The following is a 16,867-nucleotide window of genomic DNA, read 5'->3' as shown; positions in this document are numbered from 1 at the left end:
GAGTCAATACCAGTTTCTCAGCCAAACAATTCACTTCTGAAACTTGCTCTTACCACTCCGATTAAGTCTCCTCGGCCATATTCACCAGTCAGGTGCTTTTTTCCATCATCCATTCGTATAACTGAGCGAAGTCGACCATTCAACACAATGTATGTGCAGTCAGACTTGTTACCCTGCCTGCAGAAAGAATAATCAATAATAAGGATTAGTGGAGCATCTTTGCTCAGCAAATGCATCTAGATCTTTTAATAAGTTGATCATCTTTCACTACCTGTCTTAGAGGACATTGGAAAATGTTTAACTAACAGTTAAACATAACAAGCAAACAAGAAACTAAACAGGCATCTGTTAAAAGGTGACTTGGAAATATGTTTAATGTTTAAATGTACATGCTTTGCACAACTGGTTAATGTTAGGTGTGGAAGCAGATGACCAGGATGCAAGTGGTCTCTAGGCGAGACAACACGTTCATTACTGGTTACAGCAGGAGCTTGTTGTCATTGCCAGGTCAATATGGATGCATAGAGAAATTCTGCACATCAAGGAGAAAAAAACCCAAATGGCTCAGTATTTGGATTCCTTTTGGTGCACCCATCTTAGTGTATCAGGAAGTTCTTCCTATATCCCCTCTGCATGATTAAGAGTGCTATTTGGAATGCAGATTTCCAGCATAACACCTAGCACATGGATGAAATGCCATACTTCTGGTAGTGGAGTTAAAACTAATGCAAGGAATTCCAAAAGATTTTAATAAAACATTGACAGCTATGACTGCTTTGATGCACAAAGTAATCCACAACTTCCATTAGATTGGTGCTGCAGGTATAGTTATAAAAATTAAAATTACAATTATACAGAACACATACTAATTAGACCTTTATTCTCCCACCACTGCAGCAACCATAGAATGGTTCAAATGCATCCTAGTACAAAAATCCATAAAACTAAGTTTTCCCAAGGATAACTTTTGCCCCTTAAACATACAGTGCAGTGCCAATTTTCAATTTAGTCTTGAATAAGCCTAACTGAATTACATTTGAGTTTTGTTGTTTATTTTAGAAAGGCTGAAATACTCTGACCAATAGACATTCATGCCCTTAACAATGCAGAAACTACCACGGGAACATACAACTGTCTAGGTCTTAATCGATTATGTCACTTTAAAAGCTTGCTGAGACAACACAAAGGATGAGGAATAGTATGCAAAAATTGCAGTAACATCTGGAGACAAGAGACTGAAGCAATGTTGAAGGGTACTACAGAAAGAAAATAATCTCAGAATAGGCAAACGGATAAACCTGATGGAATGGTTGATAAATTTAGTCCCATGAGTTTCTTATTCTATATATCACCAAGGGAGCACAGCTCCTTAACTATGAAAACTTAAAATATTCAACAGACAACATACAATTTTGTCCACATCTCACCTGTAAACAGCTCGTCCAGCCTCAACCTCCATCCAATCCAGGGCAAAGTCAATTTGCCTAACAAACGGGGACATTCTCTTCACAACAGTGTGGGCCACACCAAGAACTACGCTTGGCTGCTCCCGCATTATCCTAGAAAAAAAAAAAGTGTTATTGAAGTACTTCCCCAAAATAGGAATAGGTATGCACAGGCGCAACATCCCAATGCAACTGGGCAGACATTAATTCAGCAGTTAGTGATACACACACTCCCACTATTGCCACAACCACACTACATCAGTGATAATTTGACCAAGTATGGGGCCGGCCAACCTTCCAACCTAGCCCAAATTAAATGTCACTCAAAATCAGCACTGTCCTAGTAGCAGCAGGACTATGCTAGTAGGATGCTAGCTAGTCCTGCTGTCTGGCCCAATTCTCTTCTTTAAGAGAACAGCGGGATGGATGGGACCCATGCTAGCTCTTGTTTATGATCCACCCTCCCAACCTCCCCTTTACCCAGGTCTCTTATGACTGAGGGAAATGTTCACACTGTCCAGAAGATTATCCCTTCCTGCCATTCTGCACCTCTCAGTCTCTCACACGTGCACATGCTCACAGTTTCCCCTAGGTTTTATATCAGGTCAGAACCACGTTATATGTAAAGTCTGATGCTCTTAAAAATAAGAGACCTACTCTGTATTTCAAATGTTCCCTTTTCCCTGTTGCAAAGGCCACAAAGAAGTGAAACATCTTCTAATAAAGCTGATCTTCACACTGAATCTTTTGAGTGGTGCTTAAAAGTCTCTAGTAATAAAGATACCATGTAATTCAATACTTTTCTCAAACTGAAAAGCTTTGAGGATGTTCTAGCCAGGGATAACTGCAAACTCGACACTAACTGTGAGGCCTGAGTGAAATCGCTCTCACACACCTGATAACTGCTCATGAATGTCTTATTTTTCATTCTTTTTAGACTAAAATTCACTGTATCCTGTCACTTACTAAGCACTCAAATTCTTACTGAAGCCCTAGTCCACAGGAGTGAACTGATCATGCACATCTCCAGATGGTGTACTGTTAGGACATCTTATCTCTTCTGTTCCTGTGCAGCATCAAGAGCAATTGATGGCAGACTACAAAAAATAGTTATTTCACAAGAGATAGCACAATTCATAAAGAAGTAGGTAAGTGCATGCAGACCTGGTATGTGAAGTGCACGCAGATAGAGATGAGGGAGCTACATTAAAGCCACACATGGACAGAAATAAAGAAAAAGAAAGTGATAAATACTTGGTATGTTTTCTGCATCAATGTTCCCTTTACAATGAAGATACCAGGCTGCCATAAGAAAATCTACTTAGGAGACCCTGCGTATGTGGGAACTCTCACTAAGCACAAATCATGTGACCTTTGTATCTAACCTCGCACCCTAAAAAACAGAGAGGAGGAGAGAAAGGCATGGAAGGAGCGTTGTCAGTCTTTGTTCCCTAACTGAAGTACGGTTCCTCATGGACCACTATAGCCTGGCAGAAATCAGAGAAAGCCCCAGTAGAAATCCATAATCCTGGAATGTGATGGCAAAAGCAGACTCACCAGCAGCTTTTTACTGCCTGGATGTAGTACAGAAACTGCCCTAAAGTTTCTAAAACATCAGATCTCTCATTCATTAGCCCTATAGGTGCAGCAAGAGACCCAGAGCTGACAGTGACTACAGGTCACATGCAGCACACAGGGCACTGCAGGGAGCTTGCATGTTTATCTACTCTCCTTACCCAATGCCTCCAGTTACTACTTTTCACAATAACGAAGCTTGTAATTTCTTCAGCCAAATCCCTGAAATTGAAATGGAAGAGATTCATAGACGTATATTCCTATTCCATATTGAACCCATCACTCTTGTATCCCTGCACTCATATGCACTACTAGGCAAATTAAACCGAACACCAACTCTTACATTTAGCACGGTTTACAATCCAGCCATCAAAACAGGATTATGAAAAAACAGGACAGCTTTCCTCTCCTGCCCCTCTTCTCTTGCCCTGAGGTTTCTGTGCCCCCCACCATCTCCTACCCAAGATACCTATAGACTGCTTTGGTTCTGATAAGCTATTATTGCACATGAAAACAACATGTTATCTTACGGAAACTCTACCACACTAACGTAACTTGGAGCAAAGGACAAAGAGCTGAAAGAGGCACCCCAGGATAAGCACTAATAAACAGACAACACTAATCCCTCAACACATGCAAAACACCCAGCCCTATCCCCCTTCTCAGCTGATCTAAAAATTAAATAAACCCCCTGAAAACTCCTGGATGGTTTAGCTAATTGTTTTTATTCTACTTGCTTAGTGAGCCCTCAGAGTCTCCTCCCACACAGGAGGTCTGCTGTAATCAATAAAAGCCATTTATTCCTCTTCCTCCCTCAAGATATGTATCTTAATACTTAATGCATTCAAAACATAAACTACTAACGGGCTGCTTTTATTTCTATCTGGAGCGCTCTGTTATTTCACTGAGTGCTATACAGCTTCTACAAGAGTATTAGCATGGAAGGTAAAAGCCCACCCTTGTGCACAAGAAAAGGAAAGCTGATTTCCCCTTCCCTCCCCCATTATCAACCAGGTTTCCTTCCTCTCACTTGGGCATCTTCATCTTTGCTCTTCTGCTTGGCACATGCCTGGCACTGGAAAAAATTAAAAACCAAGCCTCTGTACTACAGAAACCTGTTTCTGAAGGTATCCTGAGGATTCTTTATTAGAAAGCTCACCAAATATAGTTATGATAGGGCTAAACTAGTGTCTGTGAAAGCCTGGAACTTAGGCAGATATTCTTGTGGATGTGGATGCAATTTGATATTCAGCTTGGCTGGCAATACCAAATAAAAATCAAAGCATTCCTGCTTCTCTGGCAGGCGCCCATGATTAAGACTCCAAACTGTGAAATTTACTGAAGCAGAAAATGTGAGAGTCCCTAGTACTGCAGAACCTGAACATATTCCCTCAAGAGAGTCTGGTGACAACTTGATTACACTGTTCGTCAGGAGACACCAACAGTTGCAGCGTAGGCACTGCACACTTAGTACATCAGTTCAGCAAAACAGCAAAGCATTTAAAGTATATACTATATAATTAGCTTGTGTCACCCCTATACTTGAAACTCTACATTTACAGATAGTTATTTAGTCATGTTAGTACCACATAAAAGGCTCCTGCCCCAAAGTTTCAGTGAAAATGATTTAATCTGTTGTCCAACAGCCAACAGGCAATTCTAAACCCTGGGCTACTTCCATTACTGTACTCTTTGCCTAATGGCAACTATTGACCATGTTCTTTCTGCTTCGCTCTCTCCTTAATTATTGAAAAAAACCCCACATACAATGTCCCAGGGCAGCTCAAAGAAAAAGAGTAACATATTTGACAAGAAAAGAAGAAAGGAATTTTGGAGAATAATGAAGGTTCTTGTCAAATTTCTTCTGGTTAGTAATTAAGATTTAAAAAAAAAAAAAAAAGTCATTGCTGTGAGATTCTGAGCAAAAGAGAAAACCTAACATTGTAGGATTATGAGCACTGAATTTGGCACAAAAGTGGAAAATAAAACTTACTTCTAATTTTATCAACAAGTTTTTCTTTCTCAGAGTTCAAAGCAAAAACGAACAAACTTGAAGAAACCTCATGCTTTTCAAAGACTTTTTACAATGACACCTTTAAATATAGGAGCAGGAGTTAGAATTGATATAAAGCTTGGGTTTCAGGAGAAATTGTGAAGATAGAATGCTGGAAGATCACAGAGCTCATAAAATGCAGAGAAATGGCAATAGACCTTTTAAAGGAGAAAAAGAAAGATTTGGAAAGGTCCCAAAAACGATATAGAGCTGATACACTGATGGATTTGAGATCACTGACTGGTAAGGGGTTAATGGAAGCAAAAAGGTAAGTTGGAATAAACAAGAGACAACTCGATTCTTGAGAGAAAACTCAGGAAAATGAGCTCAAGCAAATGAGAGAGTTAATCCAGGACTGAGTATCAAAACGAAAAAAAGAGGAGAAAAAGGTGGAATCTGCCTGGTTGGCTGAAATGACATAATGAAATTTAAAGTCAGAAACAAGTAGGAAAACAACAGTAGAAGAAGAAAGAAGGAAAAAGCAGGAGCTTAGAAGAAATAGATCTGATACCGCATGGAATGGCACGTGGGGAGCATCTATCAGAAACTAGGTCAAAGAGTTGACATCCACCGCACAGACTTGGAAAAACACAGCTAATCAACCAAGTACACTGCTGAGAACAGTGTGCTCAGTTTTATAGCATACAGCCTTTTGCCTGAGGTGAAAAAACAAAAATCACAGAATAAGATTCTGTGATAGAGTTCATTAGGAATACAAACAATTCGAATTACTTAGAAAGTAAGAAGTAGGCAGAAATACACAACATAATAGTGGCCTAGAAAACACAACATCAAAGAGTCCTACACATAACACAGGACTGATGGCACATGCATGCAGAAGTTGAAAAAGGAGTTTAGAAAAGGAAATAGAGGTATTTGGCACAAATTATGTGTGTGAACTAATGGTAAGTCTTAACAATAGGATCGTGGAATAAATCAAGGGCATTAATCATTAATACTGGACAATGAAGCTGACCACAGTCATCATATTGGTCTTTTAATTAAGAAATACCTATATCCCCCTTTAAGCTTTAAAGTCATAAGTCATGTACTACTTCCAATGTCCAGGAAGGAACCTGTCTTGCACAGAGACATTATTGTTTGACCTATTCTATTAGTGAGCATTGAAAACCTACAGTTACACCAAGACCAATCATTCATAACACACCCAACAGCCTGGACTGTATTTGGAAACAGAACTGGGGTGGTTCTCCAGCAAAAAGGAATAATGAATCTAAGAGAAAGGGCCTGGCAAAGAAACACTTCACTCAGCAAAGCACAGGCTCTGGCCAGACTTTTTTATTTGGATTATGAAGTATGAGTCTTGGGTCATAAATCACACCCCATTGGGTTAAGTGCTCTGTAAACCTGGAATATAGGAGTTTATTTAATATTACCATATCCCCTGCATTACTTCTTGCTGGAGATAAAGCCATCTGCTAGATGGGTCAGAGCTCATCTGGGTGCTCAAAACCCTCACATAAGCTATATGGTTTGCTGCGGGATGTATTGTAGCAGTACTACGCCACACATACATCCACCACTCACATTTGTTCAAAAGGGCCATAAAAAAATTAAAAATAATAAAAAAAATCAATATATATTTTCATGGCAGAACTCACTCATAGAAATGAGACTTGGAAATAGACAGGAAGCTGCAGTCTCGATTGGCCTTGATGGTGAAAATCAGTGGTTCCCCAGTCAGGACAGCAAGCTGACCTACGAGTTCTCCTGGATGGGTAATGAACAGACAAGTGTCCTCCTCTGAGTCTATCTTCCGTTGGTACACGTGAAGCATCCCCGAGACCACAAAGCAAACATTAACATCCTGGCGAAAATGGAGAAAGAGCTCAATAAAATTCCCAAAGATTTTAAAAGCAATTATCATAGTGACAGTACTATCATGACCAATCCATCTTCCAGAAACCTCCCTATAGTTTTTGAACAATTAGGTGATAAGACACAATAGTGAATTATTAAAAGCAGGCTATGAATATTTAAAACTAAGCAGCCACAATATTGAAAAATGTGTTTCTCTTTGTATGGTTATGAAAAATAAAGGCTGCATCTATAAGATCTCAAGAAATAAAAACAGAATTGCAAATGGAGATAATGGGGTAATCACAGCACCGTGATGAGGGACATCGCAGTTCAGCAGAGCAGAATGCAGCAGCACTGTTATTGGAGCTGCCCCTCATCTGCTTTGCATAAGCTTGTCTATTTACACAGTATTATTATAAATGAATCTCATTATATCCTAAATATACCTTGCTATAAACAAGTAACACTGGATTTCTATTGTATGGGCAGAAAAAAATACTTCACTGCAACTGAGTGACATCACCGAAAGCCTGCAGCGCAGGGCATGAAAAAAGGCTACCCCGTCTCCGTACCTCCTCAGGAAGGATGGAGGTATGATACTCCATACCTTATCATGAAGGTACATGAGAGCTGAAAACAGACAGGTACCAGATTTCTGCTCTGGCTACATTACTACTCCATGGGTGTAGAAAGGCTTAGAGCTGGGATTATTTCACCTTGAGAAGAGAAAACTTGGGAATGGTCAGGTGGGGATTTTTTATTTATCATCAATGTGTATAAATACCTTATGGTGGGGGGCAAAGACTGAGCCAGACTTATGTTCTCTCTACTCTCAGATGACGCCCGCTCACCTGATCTCCTTGCCTTGACAGCACAGTCCCAGCAGTAACCTGATGCAGTGTCACTTTGCCATTCAACAACGAAGGATCCTGGAGACAAAAGGGGTCGGGGGTACAATTTACTTGTCTGTGCACATGTAAAGATCCAGGAATGTGAGGAAGCATCCAAATAAAAATAATAATTACTAAAAGATAAGTACTTGAATCTCTTAAAAATATGGTGCATGATTTTTATATTTTTGTACCCAACAGAGATTTCTTTCAGAAGAAAAAAAAAGGTTTAATCTCAATTGATCAGATTTAGATTCTTAAGGATTTTATACTTGTCAATTTTGCCCCCAGACTCTTTTAAGGGTCTATAACGAAAAGAGACCTATATCAGCTGGCATGAAAATCATGAAATATGAAGTTATTTTCAAAAGAAGGTGAAACTAGAGGAGACTGTCTACATCATGGAGGAACTGGAGAAGATGATCTAACACTTGCTTTATTACAGCCCTTCCCTGGTCACACAGCTCAGCTGTGCTGTGCATGCCTAGCAGATTTTCATACACACTGTAGACCAAAAGCTTCCCCAAAGCAATGAATTCTTGTGTGCATGCACATGTGGATTGCACAGGAGAGCGGGAATGTCTCTCCTGACTGATGAGCACATGGGAGGGAGGATCTTTCCAAAAGCCTGCCCTCAGTTTGGACTCAACCCCAAACCCTTGCAATGGCAAGGAGCTGATCTGGTTAAGTGCATCAGCTGATCAAAAGATTCCTTTCCAGCTCCAAAGCCGGTCACCACCATAATCCCGAGTACATAGCACAGACAACCAAAAGGCATGGAGAGAATTTTCTTTCCAAGAAGTGCCCATACAGTTGGATGTCCCACATGCAGTCAGCATCAAACCCTAATGCTTCAGGACACCTTTGCTTTGGCAAAACTTTTATGCAAACCAGAAAATCTTCAGAAGCTCAACATTTTATTATCATGATCCAAATGGGTAGAGGCAAAAACCCAGGCTCAATTACGGGATTCTTGCATTATGCTAACGAATGACAGTGCAGTCCTGGTGTCTTGCAGCTTAACCCTTGCAAGGCAAAGCCAGACACTACCGTGTCCATGTCCTGGTTTTGGCTGAGATAGAGTTAATTTTCTTTCTAGTAGCTGGTATAGTGTTATGTTTTGGATTCAGTATGAGAAGAATGTTGATAACACACTGATGTTTTCAGTTGTTGCTAAGTCGTGTTTATACCAAGTCAAGGATTTTTCAGCTTCTCATGCCCAGCCAGCCAGAAGGCTGGAGGGGCACAAGAAGTTGGGAGGGGACACAGCCAGGACAGCTGACCCAAACTGGCCAAAGGGATATTCCATACCATGTGATGTCATGCCCAGTATATAAACTGGGTGGACTTGGCCTGGGGCACGGATCGCTGCTTGGGAACTAACTGGGCATCAGTCAGTGAGTGGTGAGCAATTATTGTGCATCGCTTGTTTTGTATATTCCAATTCTTTTATTATTATTGTCATTTTATTGTTGTTATTATAATTATTCTTTTCTTCCTTTCTGTTCTGTTAAACAAGCTGTTCTTATCTCAACCCACGAGTTTTACTTTTTCTCCCCGATTCTCTCCCCCATCCCACTGGGTGGGGGGGAAGTGAGTGAGCTGCTGCCTCATGGTTAGTTGCTGGCTGGGGTTAAACCATGACAGTCCAGTACTTTGCCATGGAGGTAGAACCACTAAAAGCAAGAGAGCTGCATGCACAGTAAGAGACAATTCAGTACAAGCAGCATAGCAGAATCTGCCCACAGTCATTTACCTTATTGCAGCAGGAAAACAATATAGCAGAGATGTAAACATTTTACCATTGTAATTCTTATGCCAAGTTTTTCTCTTTTCATTTTTGGTTGAAAAAATAGAGCAAGTGAAACAATCAGAGTTATTCTTTACACCTACAGCTGATAAAAAGAACAGATTTTCATCAAAAATTAGTTTTATTGAAACCAGTCTGTTTCAAGGGAACATATCCAACCCAAAGAACCTGACAAGCACCTGTCAAAATATTTCAGTTCAGCAATATCAACTCAACTAATTTCTATGATTTTTTTCTATATTTGTACATTTATGATTGTATTACCTATTCTTAAAGACGAAGTTCTAACTATGAAAGTATCTCATAGTAAGGGGATACGAGTTTCCTAATGAGCTCTACTTATCAACAGCTTTTTCTGGCTGCATTAGCTCTAACAAAAATGGCTGCAAAGATTTTCTTCATGTCTAAGGCTACTTAAGTATTGGCATAGATTGCACACAAAACTGTGAAGTCCTCATCATTGGAGATCTTTAAGAACAGCTTAGTCAAAAACCTGCCAGAAATGACTTATTTCTTAATAGCAATATTTGATTCTGCCTTGGCCATGAAAAGAGACTGAATGACCTCCAAGCAGTCCTTGAAATCCTACTTTTCTGTGCTATTACTACTCTGATTAAGCAATAAAGGAGTTACCAAACAAGATCACAGACAAGATCTATCCTGTCTAGTACCTTCTCTCTTGAATGGGCAAGACCAGCAAACCCAAATTCAGCATTGCATAGTTACAGGATTTGAGCTAAATAACTTTGCACGGATCCCCTCCAGCCTCCTCCAGCCACTAGATTTTAGAAAAAGAAGTTGCTAACACAACAAGATCCATTTCATAGCAAGTTTCCTTTTTTGTGTTACTATAATAGATAATAAATTAGCAGCGGTTTATGATGTAGTAGTGAAAGCACAAACCACTTATAAACAATAAAAAAATTAGTAATTAACTGGGACAAATAATTTTTTTTTGTCAAAGGCAATTCCCTTATAACTCATGCAGAAGATATGCCCTGCAACATTAACTCTCATAACTGCAGATAAAGCTGAAAACATGTAAAAGTTGTATGAGATTGAAAACCTTTCCTGACAGAGATCCAAGGAATTCAAGTTATTTAAAACAAAACAAAAAAGAAAATCTTAATTCTGAAGTCAGATACCTAAAGGTCATTTGAAATAATACTGCCTTTCTCCTATAGTAAATTATCCCCTCCTCTCTCTCTCTTACAGCCTCATGAAAAAAAACAACCACCAAACATCCAAAAAACCCCCTTACCACCATCATTAAAATATCTTGATTTCACTCACACTGATTGGCTGTTCTGAAAAATGACAACTTAAAATGCCTCAAGTCAGCTAAAAAATAAAAGATCTGAGCCAATTTTTTTTTAAGAGAAGAGCTCACAGAATTCATTTTCTTCCCTTATGTAAGTAGTATTGAACACATTTTAAACACAATAAGATTTTTCTTCCATTGCCTGTAGAACAATCAACTTCTGGTATCCTGCATAGAAAAAAATTAACATTGACCTTTAAATGAGATTTCTAGCATTTGGCTACATTCCATCAGATTCTTATTTGCTTGTGAAAAACTGAGTTGCTATAATATCAAAGATTGAAAAGCCTACCTTATTTCATTATTATTTAGATCTTCATGTTAAAAACACTGCTTATTAGATGCTGCATTTTAGGGATACTGTTCCAGTTAGAGTTAAGGCTAATCTGTTTACCTGCTAATTACCGAGAAATTTATTCTAGATAAAAAAAAAAAAAGTACTGTAATCAGTAGCTTCAGTGATTTTGGAATTTCTGCTCATGATCCGATAGGTCTAAAAAGGAAGACATCAGTTGTATATTGGATACAAACTTTTGTCACATGTGGCATCTGAGGCCAGTTCTATCAAGAACAGAAGGCTGAACAGAACAGAAGAAAGTATCTGTAACAAGAATTTCTCCTAAAATAATCTGTAGCTTTTCATGAGGATATAAATGCCTGAAAAAAATTAAAATTAACGTAACAAGACAGTTAAGACTCCTGAAGACTAACAGACAGTACTGCACCCCTTCATCAAATCAGTGACAACATAGAACATGTATCTCGAGCCTCACTACTGGTAGCTGTAAGATCATGACCAAGATTTTGAAGTTGCAAGGGGAATAATTTGGAAGTCAGCAGGGAATGTTAAGAACCAAAAGTAAAATTTTTTAAGTTCTAGCATGTGTCATTTGGTGAGAGCTCTTAAAGCAAAGGCAGAAGCGGCAGCAGCTGCACCCAGGTCTCTGGCAGCATCAGCAGACTTGAGTTATTGAAATATATGCTGTAATAAAACTTGGCTATCTGTGACTGATTTAGACAATTTAGTACAATTTTCCCAAATTGTCTGACTAGCTGCATGAACAGCTACACCTCTGTAATGAAATGTAGCTGGAATCGTAAGAATGATGAAAACAAACATTTTAATTCCTTTTTACAACATGAAGGTGATAAGCAGGGGCTGAGCTCAATAATGATGACTGTGAGGGCACCAAGCGTTTAACTTGGAATGGACATGGAACAGTCACTCAGCTGTGAGATGTACTCATAGCCATTGGCCAAATACAGAGATTCAGCTCCAAAAACCAAACGAGGCACTCAGATGCTATGCCAACAGGATTAATAGATTCAGCAATCACCTGAACGCCTTTACATAACTTCTTCACACAGTATGCGAGACCATGAAATTACAAGGCGGCAGAAATTACACGTTTACTTCTCACATGGATAAATCTGTACACCGTGAGAAAAGATTCACACAGTGTATTTCAGTATGGTCTTCTCATATGGCAGAATAATTCAGATTTATTTCAGTCCTGCTGCTAACTTCAACAGACTAGAGAATAACATATTCAGCTAGTCTACAGTATACTAGGGAGACAATTTACTTTTTAGTGCCTGGCAGAACGACATAAGAAGCAAAAACAAAGCCATTTCTTCCTGCAATAACTTACATCAAGTTTCATCAAGGTTGAAAGGTCTTTCTTTGCTGCTTCGACGATGGCATCAATATGTTTGCTATTACAGGAATCTTGAACAGCACTATAATGGAAAACTGCTGAAGGAGTTTCTGTCACCGTCACAGTCTTCTTCAATATCGACTGCAAAGAACAGATACACAACAAGTATTGGTTTAAATGTTATAATTGGCACCTACCCAGCAAAAACTTGCCATATCATCTGTGTTCTTTATCCACCACAACTGGTGGCCTGCAAAAAAAAGCTATGTTTCCAAAAAAGCAACAGCTTGCTAACTTCATTATCCTTGTATTTTTCTGCAAAGCTTGACACTCAAGTCAAACAATGTTACTCATCAGAGCTTGCAAAAGGGAAGAACAAGAGACTTTTCAGAAACTGGGCAGCTGCCAGCTTGATAGAAGTAAAACTTGATCAACACTATATATGAAGATGGAGGAAAAAAATAAAATGTCTGTCAAGGTCACACTGAGCCAGTTTCTCTTCAGATTTTGGTTTGCAATTTTACAATTCAAGAGCATTTTTGTGCTCTTAAATTGCAGGTCAGTATTCGTAAAAAGCAGGCCACAAAAAGATAAAGATTTATAAATCATGACTGAAAACCTACAGGAAGTTCACATGCTGATACAAGTTTTTAATTCCTTGCTGCAAAGTAATTCTCACAAATAAAGCATGGTCTGACAAATTCACCTTTCCAAATAATCCTTTTCATGAGTCAGAGGAAGGCAATACCTAAAATCAAAAAGTTGCAGCAGTGCTTTCCCATTACTTGCCAAGGGAATTTCCACCAAGTTTCAAGATCTGCACTAAAAAGCCTAAACAGTCACCAAAATCTACTGAAACAACTGTATGTTAAAACACACCAATACAAGATGACCAAATACCACAACTTGTACAGAGTTGCAAGGGCAGCATTTCAAAGTAAGGGAGAAAACATTTACATTACTCAAAGAATAATGATGTAAGGAAGTACAATGCAAGAAACATGCCAGAATCTCCAAAGGAAGAGACCTACCTTGCCCACAACAGGACTGCTGGCAGTGTCCTCCGAGCCAAAGTGCACTCTGGCTCTTTCATACGCCATGTCCATGTCTGACTTTCCACTGCTGGAATTATCTACAAACAATTAAAAAAATATTTTTTAAGCAACTCCTTTATTACAGTTTCTCAGAAATAGCAGATAGTACACGAAGTCAGGCAACTTTTTATTTGTTTGGTTTTTTGGTTTTTTCATTTCTGAAGCTGAGGATAAAATAGAAAGTGGCATCCTCATATTCTTCTTTATTTCCTAGTTCCTTTTGACCTGGAAGATCTGATGGGAACTTTAAATCTTCTCAGTTGAGCTCCTGTATGCAGTACATCCCAAAATTCCCATATCCACTGTTGTACAGAGTACAATAATTATTTTAGGGTAAACAAAACAGAGTCATTTGGATCTGAAGATTAACAGGAAGAGGCAAATCCACTAAACAGATTTTCCTCATTGTTTTCAGGAAATGATTCCTATTAAACTTTTCTCCACCAAACAAAAGAACTTTTTTTGTACCCAATATATTGCAAGAGCTTTCATAGGGAGAATATTATGATCAGCAACTTCTTAAAAGTTTCTCCATAGAAAGCGCTTTCCCCCAATGCCTAAAATAATTTCAGACCTTTTCTACAACTTGTCCAAATTTTCAAAGCACATCATGTGCTGAGAGATACATAAGGAATTCCCTTACAGGTTTCACTTATTTAATGCACGAATTTGAAGTCACTGACAACTTCTATTCCTTACTTCCCAAATTTAATACATCTTAATTATATTAGCTCCTTGGCTGTCCCATCCACCTTCCAGGAACTTATCTGAGATAATCAATAACACAAAACATAACTGGGAAACGCTTCCTATTTAATTACCTTGAATAGGACACCCACATATCAGCCTGATGATTTACAGATGAGTTTAAGAATCATGCAGAGATTGCAATTTCCTTTAACAAATAAACCTATAATCACTTCTATCATATTTCTATGCCTAATAGATCTCAAAGATATACTGTATTCAGAAAAGTTTAAATTTTCTCCCTTATGCCTTTCTCCTTCTGTTACTACATTGTTCTTAAACTTTTGTTTTTTTAAATACAAATTGCTGCTCAAAAATAGGATGGGCCCTTAGGAAAAGCAATTATCTTTCTTGACTGTTGAATTTTGTTACCTCATGAACTCAGAAAGGGCTCAAATTTTTAATTCTGAATTCCTCCCCCATCTCCCTCCACCTCTATACACATACACACTTGAGTTTGCCCAGGATTGCCCTGATCTTTGGAAAGTTGGCTTTTGGAAACATGGAGCTGCCCCATATTTACACCCTTGTGACATATGATCATGTGAAAATACTACCCTTCCATGAAGGGCTATCTATAAATTTAATTTTAAAAATACAATTATTTTACTTCTGAAGGAGCTTGACTCCTATGTCCACCCCAGCTAGTACAAGGAGAGAATCCTACTGTCCCAAAGATTCAGATCTGCCTCAGAGTACTCTCTTCCATGTCATCTACAAATACAAACAAATCTTTGCATGTAGTAAATCCACATCTGCCACTGAGGTCATAACATCACTTAGTGATCAGCCTCCAAACAAGAAACCCAACAAGTTGACCCAAAGATTGTCATCAACAAAATTTACAAAACATAAGGAAAAAAAAAAAAAAAGGGAAGAAAAAAGCTGTTGATGCTACTAACTGAATTTCATACACACTGCAACATTAAAGACCCTAAATTAGTTATAAACAAAAAAAAGCTGGGCTAATAGAAATAGCAGCATGGAACTCCATATGGGCTGATTTGACTACCTGTCAATTATACTGCCCCACAAATCACAGTATCAGCATAATTACTAAGCCCCAGTACACCAAGTGCGTTTTAAATCTAAACACACACTTCTCAGGTTAAACCTAAATAATCTGATAATGGGTATGTAGGCAAGAAAAGCATCCTCTACATAGCTCTGCATATTAAAAAAATCAGAGAGGGAAAAAAGAGGCAGCATTCTAAGCGTGAAAGCTTATGTCTACTAGACTTCTATTCAAAGTAGAAGTCTTCATCTCAGTCATAGATATAAGCTTCCCACACAGTGATTAATTAAACTGTCTTGTTGCTCAAATGGGAGTTAGAAAGGATACAGCAGAACAAGCTTTAACTAGAACCATTGAGTCAAAAGAACAGAAGGCAGTGGGAAACTCAGGAGTGGAATGCAATCCTGTTTGACGAACACATGCTCGCTGGTATCCCACACACTGCTGATATGGAAGTCACTGCAAAAACAGTGCAGTGCAGGGGCAACTGACATAGCCCCTCACAGTATTTCAGCCGCCTCTTTCCTTCCAAGTACTCGCTTACTGAGCTACCTGCTTTTCCTAATGCAGGTGGTCCTGTGCTCCTGCATGTATGCTGTAGGGTCATGGCTCCAGTTTTGAAGAAGGAAAAGCAGCTTCTCTTTACTCTTGATAAAAAAAAACCCAACAAACCAACCAATAAAAGATAACTCTAAGTTGGGAACACTCACTTCTAGGAACAATAAAACTGAAGTTATCACACACAAAAGATCCTGTTGTTTTATTTCGTTCTTCTAATTCTTCTATCCACCAGCCCAGATACTCCACATGACTTAATTACATCTTTCTCCACAAAAAGGGTTAGTATACTTTAAAAGTAGACTAGCCTAAGTTGGCAGGGTTGTATTTCCTCATCTCCACAACTGCTACATTTCAAGTTAGATAGCTATACAAAAAATAGAAGAACAAATTACACCCCAACCCCAGGAGCAACTGAGGAAAAAATGTTTTCCCCAAAGTAATTGTTTGCAGTTTTTGTTAATTCTAATGAGCCAAGGAAATCAAAGAGACACTGACATAATAGCACCTGTGTGACTCTAATAACAGACAGTTCTCTTTTCTCTGAATCAATAATAAACATAATCAATATCCCCATGGAGTCTGAACACACAGTAAGGTAGTGGAATAGAATCTGAAGCAAGATCTTGATCTTCTCATTACAAACATCAAGATATTTTCCATGCAAGCTAAACAGTGACTGTAACCTCAGTGCAGTGAGCAGAAATCAGCTCTGTTAACTGAGGCAAATCATAATTACCCAATTAGATATGCTTCTTCTGTCAGTAAAAATTAATTTTCTCTCTCTGCTAAGCTCTGTGTACCCTGACATAACTCTCAGGACACATAAAAGGAGACAAGAAGGACAAATGGACATATTCACTGTTAAGTATGCAGGGAT

General features: G+C 38.7%; 1 protein-coding gene across 1 annotated transcript in view; it reads right to left on the bottom strand.

The window, feature by feature from the left end:
- The window catches only part of PNPLA7 (patatin like phospholipase domain containing 7), a 130,944-nt gene that overhangs the window by 92,814 nt on the left and 21,263 nt on the right, over nucleotides 1-16,867 (bottom strand). Inside the window, exons 14-19 of the mRNA XM_069772124.1 lie at nucleotides 13,605-13,705; nucleotides 12,568-12,714; nucleotides 7,746-7,823; nucleotides 6,696-6,901; nucleotides 1,428-1,559; nucleotides 54-177 (exon numbers count right to left, since the gene is read on the bottom strand). Of these exons, the coding sequence (XP_069628225.1) occupies nucleotides 54-177; nucleotides 1,428-1,559; nucleotides 6,696-6,901; nucleotides 7,746-7,823; nucleotides 12,568-12,714; nucleotides 13,605-13,705 (788 nt within the window). The remainder of the gene's footprint in view (nucleotides 1-53; nucleotides 178-1,427; nucleotides 1,560-6,695; nucleotides 6,902-7,745; nucleotides 7,824-12,567; nucleotides 12,715-13,604; nucleotides 13,706-16,867) is intronic.

The sequence above is a fragment of the Haliaeetus albicilla genome, chromosome 26 (genome assembly GCF_947461875.1).
Source record: "Haliaeetus albicilla chromosome 26, bHalAlb1.1, whole genome shotgun sequence".
Taxonomy (NCBI): domain Eukaryota; kingdom Metazoa; phylum Chordata; class Aves; order Accipitriformes; family Accipitridae; genus Haliaeetus; species Haliaeetus albicilla.
The sequence above is the reverse complement of the archived record's forward strand: the minus strand, read 5'-3'. Positions and strand labels throughout refer to the sequence as shown.